General features: G+C 45.9%; 1 protein-coding gene across 1 annotated transcript in view; it reads right to left on the bottom strand.

Moving 5' to 3' along the window:
• Nucleotides 1-1527: 1527 nt before the first annotated feature.
• T265_08792 (hypothetical protein) overlaps nt 1528-18685 on the bottom strand; it is a gene marked incomplete at both ends in the record, with an annotated part of 43382 nt that continues 26224 nt past the window's right edge. The window contains 4 exons of the mRNA XM_009174692.1: nt 1528-1637; nt 10437-10466; nt 14156-14185; nt 18205-18348. Of these exons, the coding sequence (XP_009172956.1) occupies nt 1528-1637; nt 10437-10466; nt 14156-14185; nt 18205-18348 (314 nt within the window). The remainder of the gene's footprint in view (nt 1638-10436; nt 10467-14155; nt 14186-18204; nt 18349-18685) is intronic.

The following is an 18685-nucleotide window of genomic DNA, read 5'->3' as shown; positions in this document are numbered from 1 at the left end:
AACAGTTGAACGAGCAGGTGCATTACATGACTGACAGATCCAGTGGAAATGGTCTATACAAAACAGAGCTTCCAAGCATGATCACGTGGCTCCAAACAAACATCAGTCGACGAGGGGCGAATGGTGAAGACAATATATTCAGAGTGACATGAAGCAAACAGCCAATAACACAAGGTCTGGAGGTCACGTGTCCGTGACGGGCAGATGCGATTGGTGTTTATGCCTGTTTCTCTTACCCTGTAACCTTCTTCATTTAACATGAATCAATGCTCATATGACTTGAGGTCAGGTGTGACGTCCAACGAGCAGAGCAGGTGCATTACATGACTGACAGATCCAGTGGAAATGGTCTATACAAAACAGAGCTTCCAAGCATGATCACGTGGCTCCAAACAAACATCAGTCGACGAGGGGCGAATGGTGAAGACAATATATTCAGAGTGACATGAAGCAAACAGCCAATAACACAAGGTCTGGAGGTCACGTGTCCGTGACGGGCAGATGCGATTGGTGTTTATGCCTGTTTCTCTTACCCTGTAACCTTCTTCATTTAACATGAATCAATGCTCATATGACTTGAGGTCAGGTGTGACGTCCAAGCTTTGGATCGGATGCTGCCTACATTCAATTAGGTCATGAGAGTCTAGCTTCCTTTGGCTTTCTGCCGATGGAGACTTCAAAGTAAGCAGTGCGAACGTATCGAGTAACAGATCAGGAAGCAGGTCATGAATTCCATTGGCATAACGGCATCATATGTACAATCCAGAGTCTGAGCAAATTCGACTTCGCCTTATAATGGATAGCCTCCGGCTACTGTGCCAAAATATTGATGTTTCCGACTGGCCCATGAGCGTTTCGGATTGAGACCCGATAGTGAGTGTTTGTGGACCGAAAGTCCCCGTAGAGATGATGCACTTGCCGCGTGTTGCACAGTTAGAGCTCAGTTAGGCGCCCATACTTTCGTTATCTTCCGTTAGAGGATTTAACACAACACGACCTCGTAAATACTCAGCATTATATTCAAGATTGTTTCCGATTCTACATAGCTTAACTGATGTAACCAGTTCATATTGATGGGGTAAGCAGAGGTTATCCAGCCACTCTGCTGTGTACCAATCCATAGGAAGCCACCCGTGGATTGCAGTGTTTGGTGTGAAAGCAACCTCGGGCCTTTTTGTCAGTCTGATCAACCTCTGCTATGTCCAGCGGTCTCTGTGGGCATGTAGGTGCCGTTAGGCGCAGCCTCTGCATACGTGGCAGTTTAATGTTCAGACTCGTCTCGATGATAATACTAATGCAGTATCCGAATGACGCCGATACTCATACACCAATGCCAAATCGAGCCTATGTGCTCCCCATACGCACAGAAGCTGAATAAAGGGATATGGTCTTATCTAAGTCACGTGCAACCGTTCAAGAACTGAGGATGTATTCAGTATTCAGGAGTGTCTATAGAATTACGAAATCTCTATGGCGATCTGTCAACTGTCCATAGAATAATTTTCTGTTGCCCTTGCTCTTTCGCTGCTACTGCAAGGAGCCTCGATGGTATTTCACTCGAGGAATGCGTCTAGCGTTGCTAGAGAAGGTGACAGGCCATGTGTTACGCATTCCGTCATCATCGTCATCAACACCAGCTGTAAAAACTGCTTACTTGCCGTAAAATGGTTCCAGCTACCAGAGCTTCGTTCACCAATAATTTGGAGAGGTGAAGTAGATAGCCGCGCATTAGAGGCGGTAGCTGACATGCTTGATGCGTAAACACAGGGGTGTCAGTGAACTTTTCTTTGGGAAGATTGAGGGAGAAGCTATGCATTGAAGACAATACCTTTGATGAACGAGTGCCACTGAGCGCTCGACTGGACTGTCTCAAAAAGTTTCTAACCATTGACGTGTCCAGTCTCGGGGTCCCCACCCAGGGAGACGGCAACGACCACCGAAGCCGAGTTTGCTCAACCTTCATACTTTGCTGCCAACTCATTGTCTGACGACCCGTGGCCGTTTGCACACTCTATGTGCTTGTCCGAAAAGAGCACTTCGAGGAAGTCGGTCGACTGGCATACGGAACACGTGGCCAAGCCAGCGCCACCTATGGAGTGTGATCAGTTTACCTATCGTGAGTGAGTTATTTCTTCCGAAAACCATTCGACGTACTACAGTATTGCTGATCCCATATTCCCACCAGACTCAGGCAATGCTTCAAGGATGTCGATGGTCAAACACCGAAAGATTTTGACGTCCTCAGCGCACCACAGCACTGTGAACTCGACCCTTGACGGATAAGCTGATGTCACGCCTACACCTCAGGCGATGCAGCTCTGGCCTTCCCACTCGCGATACCACCCGGACTGATACAGCTACCCAGGTAGACAAATTTATCTAACACCTCAATCGGTTTGTCGGCAAGCATGGGGTTGGGGTCAAAGTCCACTTAGTCTTGCAGCAGAACTTTCCAGAAGGCTAGATTATTTAGATTATTTAATATCGCTTGCATTACGACGGTGTCAGATCCAAGAAGAGCTATGTCGATATCTGTGAGAGAACGCCCCAAGAGCACTTCGACCCCACAGGCATTAGAGGCTGATATCGAGTCTTCCATGATCGTATCAATGATGAAGTTGAAAAGGAAAGGTGAAAGAGAAAAGGCCCTGTCTGAAACCAGTTGATGTGGTGGACTCAGGCGAGAGCTTTCCGTGGACCGCGGGATATCACGTACAGCGCCTTATTGAGGGTCAAGAATTTTTTGGGAACACATCTTCCCCATAGACATTGCTATAGTGCCTGACAGTCCATAGGGTCAAAAGCAGTTTTCAAGTTAAGGAATACAACCATTTTTGGTCGCTGGAAGCAGTGTCACTGTTCCAGAATCTGTCAGAGGGCAAAACTGTGGTTGGTGCATCCTATTGTACGACGCAACCCAGCTTCGTTTCCAAGATTCTGTCTCCCCCTTTTTTTAGTCAACCTTCAAAGACTAAGACCACAAAGCACCTTCGATGCCGCAGATACCAGGCTGATACCACGGTGGCTCTCACACGTTACCCGTGTACCCTTTTTAACGATAGGAATAACTGTCGACGTTCCCCATCCTGCAGACACTTTTTATTCACATTTCGCCTGAGTTGTCTGTGTTAGGTAGGTCAATATGGGTTCTCCGCCTTCTTTGAGGTGTGCTGGATACAGACTGCCTGGTTCTGGTTCCTTCTCATGTTCCGGTACATCCTGCAGACACTTTTTATTCACATTTCGCACGAGTTGTCTGTGTTAGGTAGGTCAATATGAGTTCTCCGCCTTCTTTGAAGTGTGCTGGATACAGACTGCCTGATTCTGGTTCCTTCTCATGTTCCGGTACAGATACTTCATACTTTATACATTCTTCCGACGGACGGTTAAGGTTTGCGCTCGATTCGCCCGTTTTCACTATCTCCAGAGGCTGTTGCAGAAGTCATCAAAACTGTTCTTCCAATTTTCGCTCTTCTTCGGTCCATCTCTCCAGTAGGTGCTTTCTCAAGTGAGTTAATGAACCGCCTTTTTCACTCATCGTTTCACTGACCGTTACTTTCCTAGGGCCAGCCGATCGCATTAGTTGATACGAGACACGACTGTTTCCCGTAGCAATAACCTTGATCATCTCCCGAGTTTTCGACGTCCAACAGAGCTCTCAGCATTTACTTAGACTCTTCACTATTTGGCGTTTGAGGGATTCGCACGCAACATTGTACTTGTTGCCTGCTTGTACGGACTTCTTGGCATCAATCAGGACTGGCGATTTAATGAATATCCAGTGATCATTTTATTGTTCTGGAGAACTCTGACAAACATCACAAGACGCCGCCAGTATAGCTTCTTTCACATGTTCTCATGCTTCACTAAGGTGCTGGCTACCAGTGTACCGGTGAATACTACTGACAAAGCTTGTAAGTGGTCTATGGTTCGGTGTCCAGGCTCCACTCTCGCATTTGACGGAAAGTGACCGGTATCATAAAAACTATGGAACCGCTTTCTAGTGTTCGTTTTTGATTGCTTAATATTCACAGAACCTCGGGAAAAACTTGAAGGGACACCTGAGAATGTTAACTTTTGAAAAATTGTGGACGAGAGATGTTTACTTTCGTGTCCAATGGCTTGTGACTACTTGGTGTGTATTTGTTAATAAACAGCGAAAGGCTTTCCTCCTTTCATTTAGCGCCGTGACCGGGATACGGATGAATTTCCTCTGGCCACAACTTTTCGAGAACGGGAATTTGCAAGCTTTCCTGGAGGATTTCTAGAAAGTTGTGCAGATAGTTAGATCGGAGACCAACCCTCCTCAGGGGCCGGGCGAAGGTGACCAGATTTCATAAATAGTGCAGGATCCGTGGTGGGACTCGAGCTGGGGAAAATGGTCACCAAGTATATGTCAGTCGAGCTTGAATTTTACCCAACCACTGCCGTAAGCGAAGTGTGTGCGTGTCTGTAAGCTTCCGTCAGCACGGTATGGTCGAGAAGTACTCCGGACAGGCGATGAAGATCCGTTTGGCTGCTGTCCTTGGATTCAACGCAAAATCCACCTCTTGTTCGAAAGCTTTCGATCTTACGCCCCCCGCCAACTACCATCCCATCTAGGTAAGAGGTCCATAAACAGTTTTAAGAAATCCTGGAAAATGGCATAGTCGAGAAAGCCAACTGTGCCCAACTCCCTGTTGTGAAAAATACAAATGGGAAATACTAATTTCTGGCGTTTGAATAAACTGACCGTAAATTGGGTTGTAGCTGTTCCTTTGGTTGCGGAGATTTCCCATTTGTTCCAGCAATCCACCGTGTTCGACTTACGTTCCGGATACTGGCAACTAGCTATCAAGTCAAGGCATCGAGTTTAACAAAGGGACTGTAGAATGTTGCTGTGTACGGAGGCGATATCGTCGTGCATAGCGACTGGGAACGAGAAAATGTCGCTCACCTTAAAGTCATATTGACACGTATTCTCGAAGCTGGACTGTGGACAAATGAAGTCAATACACAGCTCGCTCGAAGTTCAGTGACACTGCTCGGGTTGAGGGTAAGTAGTCCAGTGCCGGAAAAACTGACAAAGACTGAGGTCTGTGTGGCTCCCAGTTCAAAGCAGTCCTTACGGCGGCTTCTCGGACGAGCAGCATACCACAGCCGGTTTGTCATGCTTTTCAACACGATTGGCGATCCACTTTACGACTTGCTGTGTCAGAATGGGAAATTCGAATGGACAGGGGAAGCACATAAGCCCTTCGAACGTGTCGAAAGGCGGATGGTGGATCAGCGACTAACCCTCAAATTGCCCAGGGTTGGCGAGTGTTGACTGTTGCGATGGACGCTAGTGACCGGGGTATCGGTGACGTCCTAAAGAAGGGGGATAGGGTCATCGAATATGCCAGTCGTGTCCTGAGTGATGCTGAGAAAAGTACTCGACTATTGAGAATGTTGAGCCATCGTCTTGGACCTAGATATGGAGGAGGCCAGGTTTCTTGGGACAAAGTATTCACGTCGAGACAGACTACCAACCCCTTGAGTGGATCAGGAACACCAAATATCTTCGCAGAAACGTCGCGCGCCGAGCACAGCTACAAGTGTACGAACGATTAAGGAGTGGCCGTCGCCCATAGGAGGTGAATGGGAAGTGAACTTTTCGATAGTGTTGTTAGCACAGCGTGCGTCATTCCGGTCAAACACGGGAAAGTCTCCATTCATGTTGATGTATAGTCGACATCCGCGCCTTATGAATCTATGGGAATTGGGTTGTGGACGACAACACACCTGCCTCCGAAAGCCCTAGGAGAGGAAAGGAAATCTTGACCGCAGTTCAGGAAAGGACGGGGCAGAAAACAGCAGGCAGGAAGGCACAACCAATCCCCAAAAGCGCAAAGGTCTAATGGAAAGATTATCAGAATCCTGGAGGGAGTGGACTGGAGTTGCGTAAGTTGGGCAGTCAGTGGTAAGGCCCGTTTGTCTTTACCAACCGGCAAGGGAACGTTTATACGATTCAGGAGGGTCCGGGGTCGAAAGGAGTAAACGATCTCCGAAGAGGTACCAAACATACCAGCTTCTGAGACCGACCTAACTGAGGCAAATGAAAAATCGGAGGTATAACCGCAATCTTTGAATGGGGAAAGGTTTGCAACGCTGTATACTACTGCTGGGGCATACAAGTAGCCTACGGTTCGATGTCCAGACTGCACTTCCGCATGTGACGGAAGATGAAGGTTACCACGAAAGTAACCGCTTTGTAGTATTCGTTATAATTGCTTAATATTCAAAGAACATGCAGGAAAGTTCAATAGGACGCTTTAGAATGTTTACTTTTGTGTCTAATGGCTTGTAACCGCTTGGTTCGTGTTTGCTGATAAATAATTACACAGCGAAGGGCTTTCCTGCAGTATTGGTTTACTGTAGAGAGCTGTTGAGCTATCTCAGATCAATACTGTTGAGCTATGGTTGTTCTTCCGAGATTATAGATTGGTATGCTTCTTGCTGACTTGCAAGGACCTGAGAGGGGAAAAAACTGTCAGGCGTGCGCGCATCATGCCGTGATAGGAAATAAGCTGAGTACTCTGGAGGGAAAGGTAGTCTTGAACTGCTGCTCTCCGCCGGTGGTTTAGCGTGATTTAACTGGATCACTAACTGGCAGTTAGTGACCGCCAGCTTGGGCGACGCGAACATTTATGCTAAAAGTTCGTACTGGCTAGAAACAGTTCATCAGCACACGCTTAGAGGAGTCGCGCTTTATTGTCTGTTGGACAAGCATCGAATAGACCGCCCAAATGGGGTTCGCTCAGATGACAGACTTGGGCATTCATATAGCCCGAGAGGATCAAAATGTCAGTGCATTTTGCTCGACGGATGAACCCGGATATCTCCCGACAGAAAGTATCCCTCTCAGCGACAAACTAGTCTATTGGAGCATACACTAATGCTACAAACAGGAACCGTTTCACATGTCGAAAGAAATTGAGCTTGATTGAGCTGGATAACTGTACAGCGCAAAGATGTTTGCTCACTGGGAGCCAATACAGCGAAATGAGTTCGGCTCTGGGGCTGAGTGCAACTCTCACGCCATATATCCCACTAGTAATCGCTTATGGATCACAGGACACACGGGGGAGAAATACGAGATACATGAGTTCGTCCTTGGCGTTCTGAGATGCATAAACAGGCTTGCGTCTTGTATGCACGTTTCGGAGACACGGCATAAATCAAGTTTAAGGGAGTATAATTTTTTCAACGCGCATTGCCTGTCTGCCAATATAACGTAGAGTACGGACGTTGAAAGCTCCTATGTACAAAGGATCTCGAGTTTAAAAAGGTCCTATTTTGCTTATTATTAGGAAGCGGGGTGCACAAGACCCGTCCGTCAGGACCAGCAACATTGGCTTGTGTGATAGGGAGGAGTTGGGGAGGGACACAGAACTGTGCGAGCAAATACTTCCCGGTTGACCAGGAAGAGGAAGATGGTTTATATGAGGTACCCACTTCCAGCTTTTGACTCAACAACCTGACTCACAAGGCAGCGGGAAGATGTGGGGTTTTATTTTGGGACCCCGCCACTAGCCTCTGACTCGACAGGCAGAGGGAAGCAGGATTTTCATCGGGGACCCTTCACGAGACGATGGCTCAGTAGTCTGACCTGCTCGCCTGCAGGGAGTTCACTCAACTCGAGAATACATAGAATGAGGTATTACGGTCTCACTTCGGAGGCAGCTGCACATAGCAGGTGTTCTTTGAGCTGCACCAAACTCTTTGGTTTTAAAGTAATTTGAACTTATTGAATAAGGCACCGACGTTCATGGTCAACTCTTGGGTGATCGCAGTGTGCGGCTTTTGGACCTTTTCTTTTCTAACCCGTTTTTCCTCGGGGGAAGGCAGCATCGCTGCTTTCATTAATATGGACATGCTGGTCGCTTGGGGAAAGCATCTTACTGCTTTCACACTCCTATCAAACAACAGTACGACTTTACCTCCAGATCGCATCGTAGCACGACCACTCGTAGTACGTCCCGCTGCTTTTGGTCTAACTTCTCCACTTTGGCTTTGTTGGCATGGGTGAACTTTGTGGAACGAAGTTCCAGTCAATGAAGCCCTCGGAATATTGCAACTTTCAAACAGTTTTAAGTTGGGTTTACGCATTCCGTGAGGAGCGTCATCTTCTGTGCCTTATTCGGAGTGGCGGAATTATAGTAGTGGACGGAATCCGACGCAACAGAAGGGAGTAAATGATGATACCGAAGGTTTGTGCGTCGTTTAACTTTCAGAATAAAGCTCACTTTGAACTCCTGTGCGTAGTTGGGGGGGTATTCACTAATATGCGTACCAAGTGGGTAACAATAGCCAATCGGTTGCACAACCCTTATCCATATTCAAATGGTGGCAACTACGAACTGTACAACATAATACAATCGTAGCGTGTGTCCCAGATGTCTGCGTCATCAAATCTCTTTCACTTTGTAGAAGACCGATATCGACCGACTTCACTGGAAACTTCTCCATGAGTAAAAAGCTGACAGTGTAATTACAACAATTGAGTGACAGCCTTACTAGACACAACTCGGTTCGCATTCCTCCGAGAGTGTCGGGTGATAGCTGCAGCTATGTAATGCTGATCCAAGAAGTAGAGAAACTCTTCGAAATTCAGTGGGTTGGGTTGTCGGCATTTCCGATTTAAAGTTTCTACGAGGGGCTGCGTTGAAATTCCGCGCATTAATTGCATCAAAACTGTGGGTTTGTAGAACAGAAGCGCGGTCCTTCACATGCGATTGTAACACCAGTGTTGGATAGTGTTGGCCCCTTTCCTCACAGTCAAGCACTAGGAATGAGACTACCGAGCCCACTTGACTGTGGGCTAAGTCACTGTGTTGCTATTTCGTAGGTCCCCAAGCTGAGTTAGTCACAACGCAGGATGACCAACAGTTCACTTTGATTTTACGTGTAGAGGACAAATAATGGGACTTTCGTCTAATTCGGGTTCAAGTAGACCACAAGCAGGACGGAAATTCGGGGAGTGCGCCTACCTGATGAGCTTCAAGGCCGAAACCGGTCACGGGCCACCAAAGTTTTCAGCAACCTTGTGAGTAGCGTGCTATATTATATATGTATTGCGGTATTTCGAACATCGTACCAACTGAAATACAAGGCGGATTGCGCAGCACATCGATTTACCGAACACCATAATCGGGGGACTCAGCTGGATTTAGTTGAGCGAAAAATCAAATCAGTGTGCAAACGAGGGTAGTTGACGAATGATGGACTATTAAGTTTTCTGTGAGAAAGCTGTAACTGAAAAGGTCCGGACTGTAACACTGTTCCCTTATGAAGCATATTCGGCTTCAGACTAACCCTTGCGAAATAAAACAGATCGGAGGCTGGAAGAAACGTTGGACACAACCCCTCCCTCCATCATCCGAACATAAGCACCAACAGAAAACAAGCGAAAACGTAGTCATCCACTATTGCAGCGTTATCATCCGTGGTTAATCGACAAAAGGCCATGAAGGTAAAAATAGTCATCAGGTTGACGGACACAAAACCGTGTGAGATATGGAAAGAGGTCGGAAAAGCGAGAAATGTCGATTGGATTCAGTGATGGTGGTCGACCTAAACGTCCGCTGAACGCAGTCCGTGTGGGTAAAAAAATGGGTCAAGTGAAATAATCGGTGAGCGAAGGAGACCGCGATTTATCCGGTTTGGAAATGTTCAGATTCTCATGCACTCAAGTCAGTTTTATGGAGAAAACACTGAATAAATAGCGAAAGCAAGCTGACCGACGGACAAAGCAGAGTGATGTAGAACAGTACAGTAAACACAAGTGTATCTGTGTGACGGTATCGAACGGTGGTGCAAGGGCAAGAGATACGAGGAGGGAGAACACAGTTATGAGCGGGGTGGATTTGGTGCCGGAGGCTGACCAGGTCTGCACGCATCAGGCATCATCGGGAAGGCTGGCATTTGAGGCATCTGTCCTGGACAAACGGGAGGGTATGCGGGGTAGAAGCCATACATCGGGACACCTGTGATTGGAATATGGAGTTGATGGCTGGTAATTCGGAACAGTGAGTAACACAAACCATAACGTGGAACAAAAAGATTCCGGCCAGGACAAATCGGACACACAATACACTGGTACTCTCAAGCTCTCAATGGGCCGAACTGAGGCATTTGAACGAGAAAAAGGTTGCAAATCATTATACATGCACATAGAAACACTGGGGCAGTGTAATACATTCGGGAGGCAAATCAGTCACATTGCGGAGCGGTCAGCAGTGACAGAACAGCATTCCTGGGCTCACAAGCAGGCTACGCGCAAAAGACCAGGCAACTAGGACTGAAGCATGCCGCAAAAACTAAACGATCACGAAATATGAAGTGCTATAGTCAAAGTGATGAAGCGCGGGCTCATCTAAAGGCAAACAGAGCGCCTAACCAACAAAATACCTTACCATAGGGTGAATAGGACGGCATATGCACGCCTAAATGAAAGATGTGATGAGTAGACGAATTAGCAGGTTGGTGAAGAAAGTGGTGCATATACTCTTGGTCTATACATAGTGCAACATATATAATACAGTACACACAGAAAAAGGAATAACTGGCGCTTTAAAAACCGACACAAAAGCCAATCGGAAAATCTATGCACGACGTCAGCACAGGTCGATGCAAACAAAGGATAGTGAAAGCATAGGAGCGCCGGAAACTGAGGGGGATAACAACAATACCGGATGGACGACAAACAACTTTACAACTTGCTGCGGCATTTCATGTAGCTCTTTATCTTGGTGTATACAGACAACCAGAGGTAGATTCCAAATGTCAGGAAATACAGAGTGGCTCGACAGTTGATGATGAGTTGCGTCGGAAAATCCGGTGTCCATTGTTGGGACCCTATCGCACATGGCAGGGGATATAGCCACTTCTGTCCAAGCAGTGGCATTCTCGGTGTACTTAATAAGCTAAGTTTCATTACGACTGACTTAAGTTAAGTAAAACGTTAAGCTAAAAAAACCGACAAGGAAACGCTGGCGATCCAAGGTTGTGTAATTAGGTAGAGGGCCTTTTTCAACTAAATATAAGTTGCCGTACGTTAGAAAACCACACAAGTGCTGCAGCCGTGACAAGCTGAATGTAATTTGACTTCCCACAAGATCCACCGCACCGACATTAAGCCATCAAGATTTCCTGCTCAATTCCAACATCAACCTTGGTAGACTTCGACACACTACTATGAGCATTATGTGCCAAAGTGAACGCCATATAGGAAAGGCACAAATGGGTTAGGACAAAAGTCTGCGGCCTAAGTACTGGTTCGCCACATAGCCCTTTCAACTCAATTGCGATAGACGGATGCACGTTTTTCTTTCACTTCAACCAGGGGGATCTCCTTTTACTAAGGAGAAGCAGTGGGTTTTTAACGAGTACACAGATCGTTGCCCCAACATCCTCATCAGTCACTCGCTTCTGTTTGTGTGATCGGTTCAACTGATTCGTTCTGCAGCTGCTCGTGCCAGTTCGGTGCTATTTGTCCCGTGTGTACTTACTGCACTGCTAACACAAACAAGCGGACCTTGATAAATGCCCGAACGTGGAATGATTCCGCCTTCGACCATACACAATGGACTACTTTGAGGACTGATTGGAAGACAAGGAACCATCCCCATGTAGTCATTAGTTGACAGTATTGTAACGTCGTGCTGCTGCCAAAACAGATTCTGTACTACCTGACAGCCCACTGGGGCTAAGCATCCGTAGCCCCGTGCACATCTTCCTGCGGATGAGTGTAAGGACCCTTCGCAAGACGACATAGCCTGATTTAAAGGATTTACTTAAATATGAAAGTAGTATACAAACCCATTCGTATTTCGTGGCGAAATGACTGACATTAATGGTACCTCCATCAAGCACAAGGGAAAAGCGGACAGAATCAGTCATGCATAGAATTGATCCATCGAATCTTCACAAGTCCCTATCTCGGTATCAGAACCACTGCTTAGTACCACTACAATAAGCAGCAGATACGTCATCGTTCAGCGCCTATGCGGCTGATTATAACAACACTTCCCACAGCCTCAGACAAAGGGATTATCCCCATAAGTTACATATAATTTACATTGAAAAATCGTTCAGCTGTAACATCCTTCTGGTGCCTAGTTGCCATGCAACCCGAAGGAAGCCCGAGGGCTGGGGCACTGCCAGGTTGCTCAAGCCTAGACAGGGGAAGTCGAGAAGCACGGGTCGGGTTCAAACCACGGACCTTCCGGTCAGTAAATTCGCGCTCTAACAACTTGAGCCATCTCGCCCCCATAGTTTAACAGAGGAAATATCTTTCTGAAGCCGTTGGGACGCACAAACCATTTTGAGCCAGCGCATTATAGCCTTCGCACAGGAAGTCCGGTAACTTTTGTATACCAATCAAGCTGCCATGAAAACGGATCGTGTCCTGTGGGACCCCATTAGAAAAATCCAACATGATAAAGTTTTACTTCTTTGATTCTAATGCTAGGAACGTCTAAATGTGATCAGACTGAAGTGCTCCTTACAGCTTATGATTATGCTGGGCTACCACTGCGAATCCGTTTAACAAGTCACCATGCAGTAATAGTCGTAGATGGCAGTATTTGCTGCCTGAAGAAGTACTAGTGTATGGAACATTTTAAATTTCGCGTTGCAAATAGCTTACATTTTGGCCAAACGATGGGCCCAATGCTGATGAAAACTTTCTGTAGAGCTGGATCCACACGTTTTTTTCACGCAAGCGGCTGGTTTCACAAATTCCAGTCACCTGAAAGCTTAAAGATTTCAGTGATTTGCTGGACAGTTTCAGGCACAACTGTTTTCCGCTTTATTAGCAACATAACTCGCAAAAAAGCGATAAATAGTGACGTTGTATCCTTTAGCGAATAAGCCTTATATCATTCAACGCACCACGAACTTGGACAATATTTATTTATTATTTATTATTATTTATTGAGCTCTTTGCTCATGTGTGGTCGTGTGTGGCACCTTATCAATCTCAATGTTGCTTGTTAATCTGAGACTTGTGTTTAAGGTCTTGATTATGCAGCGTTTACACGTGATGGGATCGGTAATCTGATTCTAAAATTCGTTCGTTCTATTACCGGAAATTAGGCATTTTCCAAGGTCACAAAATCAAACTCTCGACAGTTTTGCCTGAATATGTTCATCCTTGACGCACACCGCCACAAATTTAACAGGGTGGTCTTTACCGTAAAATTCATGTGCACACTGCAGGCCTCTGTACGTCTTTGTTCCATCCGCACAATGAAGTTTCCTCACAAGTAATACTAATTACTCCACAGACGAGTCAAGGCCGATCACCCAAAAAAAAGAATCCAAACACCTCAGCAATAAATGTTGAATATGATCTCCTTGCGTACCACTGCATCCAGTCCTTCGCAATCGTAGATACACAGGCGACGGTTGTCAAAATCAATAGATTACAAAGCCTCGCACTCACTAGGGTAGTATCAATCGACAGGGGCCTACAGCAAACACGACTGTTCTACACACGCTGTTGTACAAGAACTCTGGCGTTTGTAATCAACGGGGCCTATCACGTCAGCGTTACAAGTCGGCTAAAGCTCAACGGTCACACAAAGCAAAACACGTCACAGGCTAGACAGTAATGGAATGATTGTGTGGTATCCGAAACTTTTCTGACCAGCAACTCGAGGCCAAAAAGTGGTGTTTAACCACCATACACGTTCAAACCATCCCCTAGGTGAGTGAGATGAGTTACTGATGATAATGAAAACGAAACAGTGCTTCGATGCCTTTAGTTCAGGGCGACTTGGCCTTGCAGGACAAAACCCACACTGAAACACCATATTATCGTACAAAACGGAATTCTCGTTCCTGAAATCGCGACCGACGTTGGTCCGCACTATGGCGGTCAACAAAAACATCAAAGTGCATTAGAAAAAAGAAACTACAAGGCTTGCTGCGCCGAGAAAACAAGATTCCAAAAGAAAACTCAAGCGACAGGTAATGTTGAATGCAAAAACAATCAGGTAAATGCAGTGAAACAACACGAATAAAACTGACAAAGTAAATACATCACACACAAAGACATTGCAAAGAACATGCACCAAGTCACTTCGACGAGAAACCTGTATACACCCTCAAAAAACAAAGAAATCCTTACCGTACTGAGGATATGGGGGCATCATTCCACCTGCACGATGTATGGGATCAACAGGTACGACGCATCAAAAAGTGATAACGAGTGCATATGCGAAATGGAAAGTACACTGAAGATGCTTGAGAGGCAAAAAATCAAAATCAACAATTTGAGAGCTCATCATTATCATCAATAGAGACAGCAACATCAGTGTTGACACACTGTTCTTCACAGTTTTATCTAATTATACTTAAATCCTTAAAGTAAAAAAGAAGAGAGGAGAGTGGGTGACGGGGGAACTGGTATTGGCCTATCTCAACCATTCTGAGGTGCCTACATTCCGAAGCGCTCGCTCAGGCAACCGGGAAAGAAACTAGCGACACGGACGCTACTGGCATCGATTAGTCGCCATTTCTTGCGACATCTTCTTCCCCTAATTTCCTTCGGTCTTCATAGAACGAACAAGGTACGGTGGTTGGTTAAATCAAACAGACCAAAGACTATATTTTCTGGCAATTGACCTCCGGTGTGCGATTCGCAGTAGTTTCTGGCCTAGTCTGGTGCAAGCGTGTGTGCCTGCAGAATGACTTGCAGCTCCCTTCTGTTGTTGCTGATGTGCTTGTCGTAGATATTCGGGTCCATGCGCAGAGACGTATGAATGCCTCGTCTTTTAACCAATGCTCGAGCAATATTGTACATTCTCATATCATGTTACTCAAACAGCTGTGAACCGTAGGTAAGATGACACCTGGCTTGAATGGGGCTCTGGATTGTGTTTAAAGACGACACCGTGTATTTGCGACCAGCACTGTAAGGTTCTTCACTTTCGTTTCGTCAACCATGCTTCTGCTTATCTCTAGATGTATCCAGCAGATCGAAGGGAACATGTTGCAGTCCATTGGTAAAAAGTATGCTTTGCACGCGACAGTAAATAAAAATGTTCCCTTGGAAACGCAAGAGACCTTCCTCAGGCATTATTCTTCTCATCGTAATGGTCGTTAATGTTGTCGCTCTGTTTCTGACAATCGGTTTTGTCTGACGATTATATCAATCAAAAGATAGCTGGTCGAACATTGTGGAATACAAACCCCATGGCCCGTGTATGGTACGAAACATGGGAGAAACCGACTCAAATACCTTTGGAACGTGAAACGCATCCCAAGTGCCATTCCGAAGGAGGCATGGATAACAACACTCATGTCGGTAGATGATAATTCGGCATGCACAGAAATTGTTGGTAAAAAACCTGAAGACGCCTTACATTATCTGTCTGCAGAGACCGTCTCACAACCACACATGTTGGGAGCTCGAGCTAACACAACTTACATCTTTCCAATCATTCCTATATCAACATGTCACAATAATCCACTTGAAAGCACGCTTGCCATTCAGAAAATAGACAAGGTTGGCACACACTGTCCTCCAAGATGAGAGAGTTTGAGGAACGTAATTTACAGCAAGCGTCCCCCTCAGGTAGAACACAAGATCGACTTTCTTCTCTTCGTAGTCAACGGGGCCTATCACGTCAGCGTTACAAGTCGGCTAAAGCTCAACGGTCACACAAAGCAAAACACGTCACAGGCTAGACAGTAATGGAATGATTGTGTGGTATCCGAAACTTTTCTGACCAGCAACTCGAGGCCAAAAAGTGGTGTTTAACCACCATACACGTTCAAACCATCCCCTAGGTGAGTGAGATGAGTTACTGATGATAATGAAAACGAAACAGTGCTTCGATGCCTTTAGTTCAGGGCGACTTGGCCTTGCAGGACAAAACCCACACTGAAACACCATATTATCGTACAAAACGGAATTCTCGTTCCTGAAATCGCGACCGACGTTGGTCCGCACTATGGCGGTCAACAAAAACATCAAAGTGCATTAGAAAAAAGAAACTACAAGGCTTGCTGCGCCGAGAAAACAAGATTCCAAAAGAAAACTCAAGCGACAGGTAATGTTGAATGCAAAAACAATCAGGTAAATGCAGTGAAACAACACGAATAAAACTGACAAAGTAAATACATCACACACAAAGACATTGCAAAGAACATGCACCAAGTCACTTCGACGAGAAACCTGTATACACCCTCAAAAAACAAAGAAATCCTTACCGTACTGAGGATATGGGGGCATCATTCCACCTGCACGATGTATGGGATCAACAGGTACGACGCATCAAAAAGTGATAACGAGTGCATATGCGAAATGGAAAGTACACTGAAGATGCTTGAGAGGCAAAAAATCAAAATCAACAATTTGAGAGCTCATCATCATCATCAATAGAGACAGCAACATCAGTGTTGACACACTGTTCTTCACAATTTTATCTAATTATACTTAAATCCTTAAAGTAAAAAAGAAGAGAGGAGAGTGGGTGAGGGGGGAACTGGTATTGGCCTATCTCAACCATTCTGAGGTGCCTACATTCCGAAGCGCTCGCTCAGGCAACCGGGAAAGAAACAGCGACACGGGACGCTACTGGCATCGATTAGTCGCCATTTCTTGCGACATCTTCTTCCCCTAATTTCCTTCGGTCTTCATAGAACGAACAAGGTACGGTGGTTGGTTAAATCAAACAGACCAAAGACTATATTTTCTGGCAATTGACCTCCGGTGTGCGATTCGCAGTAGTTTCTGGCCTAGTCTGGTGCAAGCGTGTGTGCCTGCAGAATGACTTGCAGCTCCCTTCTGTTGTTGCTGATGTGCTTGTCGTAGATATTCGGGTCCATGCGCAGAGACGTATGAATGCCTCGTCTTTTAACCAATGCTCGAGCAATATTGTACATTCTCATATCATGTTACTCAAACAGCTGTGAACCGTAGGTAAGATGACACCTGGCTTGAATGGGGCTCTGGATTGTGTTTAAAGACGACACCGTGTATTTGCGACCAGCACTGTAAGGTTCTTCACTTTCGTTTCGTCAACCATGCTTCTGCTTATCTCTAGATGTATCCAGCAGATCGAAGGGAACATGTTGCAGTCCATTGGTAAAAAGTATGCTTTGCACGCGACAGTAAATAAAAATGTTCCCTTGGAAACGCAAGAGACCTTCCTCAGGCATTATTCTTCTCATCGTAATGGTCGTTAACGTTGTCGCTCTGTTTCTGACAATCGGTTTTGTCTGACGATTATATCAATCAAAAGATAGCTGGTCGAACATTGTGGAATACAAACCCCATGGCCCGTGTATGGTACGAAACATGGGAGAAACCGACTCAAATACCTTTGGAACGTGAAACGCATCCCAAGTGCCATTCCGAAGGAGGCATGGATAACAACACTCATGTCGGTAGATGATAATTCGGCATGCACAGAAATTGTTGGTAAAAAACCTGAAGACGCCTTACATTATCTGTCTGCAGAGACCGTCTCACAACCACACATGTTGGGAGCTCGAGCTAACACAACTTACATCTTTCCAATCATTCCTATATCAACATGTCACAATAATCCACTTGAAAGCACGCTTGCCATTCAGAAAATAGACAAGGTCGGCACACACTGTCCTCCAAGATGAGAGAGTTTGAGGAACGTAATTTACAGCAAGCGTCCCCCTCAGGTAGAACACAAGATCGACTTTCTTCTCTTCAGCTGAGTAACGATTGAGATTGGGGAACAGAATCAAGAAGCGGTTGGTCAACCATTGTTGAATACAGACGCTGTGGTGAGCGCGTAGTGCGAAACATGGGACAAACCGGCTCAACCGTCTTTGAAACGTGAAACATATCTCACGATGAGTGGTATGCAACATTAGGGTAGCATGGACTACTAGGACTCTTACATAAGCTGATTAGCTATTGTGGATTTTGATTAGCTTCTTATTCCGTTCGGGAAAAAAGTTTGTAAAATACTAAGTTTAACGACGGGATGGGCAGCCTGCGTGCTATGACACTTTTCCTACGAATTACATTTGCACCAGAAGAAGCATCTACTTATTCGTGTTCAGATTAAAAAGTGCGCGGCTCACCCGGAAAGCTCAATAAACGTTGCAATAATTAAACGATGACTGTACTTTCCAAAGCGTACGATTAGAAGGTGAATAACTGAAAGGATGAAGCAAACGTGAACTAACCATAACCAACAGGAGGTTGAGGCGGCCACCCGTAGCCAGGTTGTCCTGGAGGCATGCTCATGGGTGGAGCAGTGCCCCCAACGGGCGGTTGGTTTACCGGAGGAGTGGGTTGTTGGGTATATGTAGGTGGCGGCCGATTCGGGGCTGGATATAAAACAGAAGCAAATACTTCATGATGATTGGGGAAACAAAGGAGACACGGGGACTCGTAGTGTGCTGCTTAAACAGACGCTGGCTACAGTTGACTGAACACCGAAGAGAAATGATCAATTCTGAAAGTGGCCTTTATCCCTGGGTTTGAGTAGTGGCGAAGAAGACAACACCAATTGTTTTTTTTAATAACGTTTACATCACCGTGGGTGACCCTCGTTAAGAGCAAAAAAGTAATTGACTGACTGACGTCCATCGGTGTGGCCTCAACCTTCAAGAGGCAGTATGTGAGTGGGCTGAAGTCAGCTGGTCACGCTTTCCATTGGTGATT

This window comes from Opisthorchis viverrini (genome assembly GCF_000715545.1).
Source record: "Opisthorchis viverrini unplaced genomic scaffold opera_v5_241, whole genome shotgun sequence".
Classification (NCBI taxonomy): domain Eukaryota; kingdom Metazoa; phylum Platyhelminthes; class Trematoda; order Opisthorchiida; family Opisthorchiidae; genus Opisthorchis; species Opisthorchis viverrini.
This window is presented reverse-complemented; position numbering and strand designations above follow the sequence as displayed.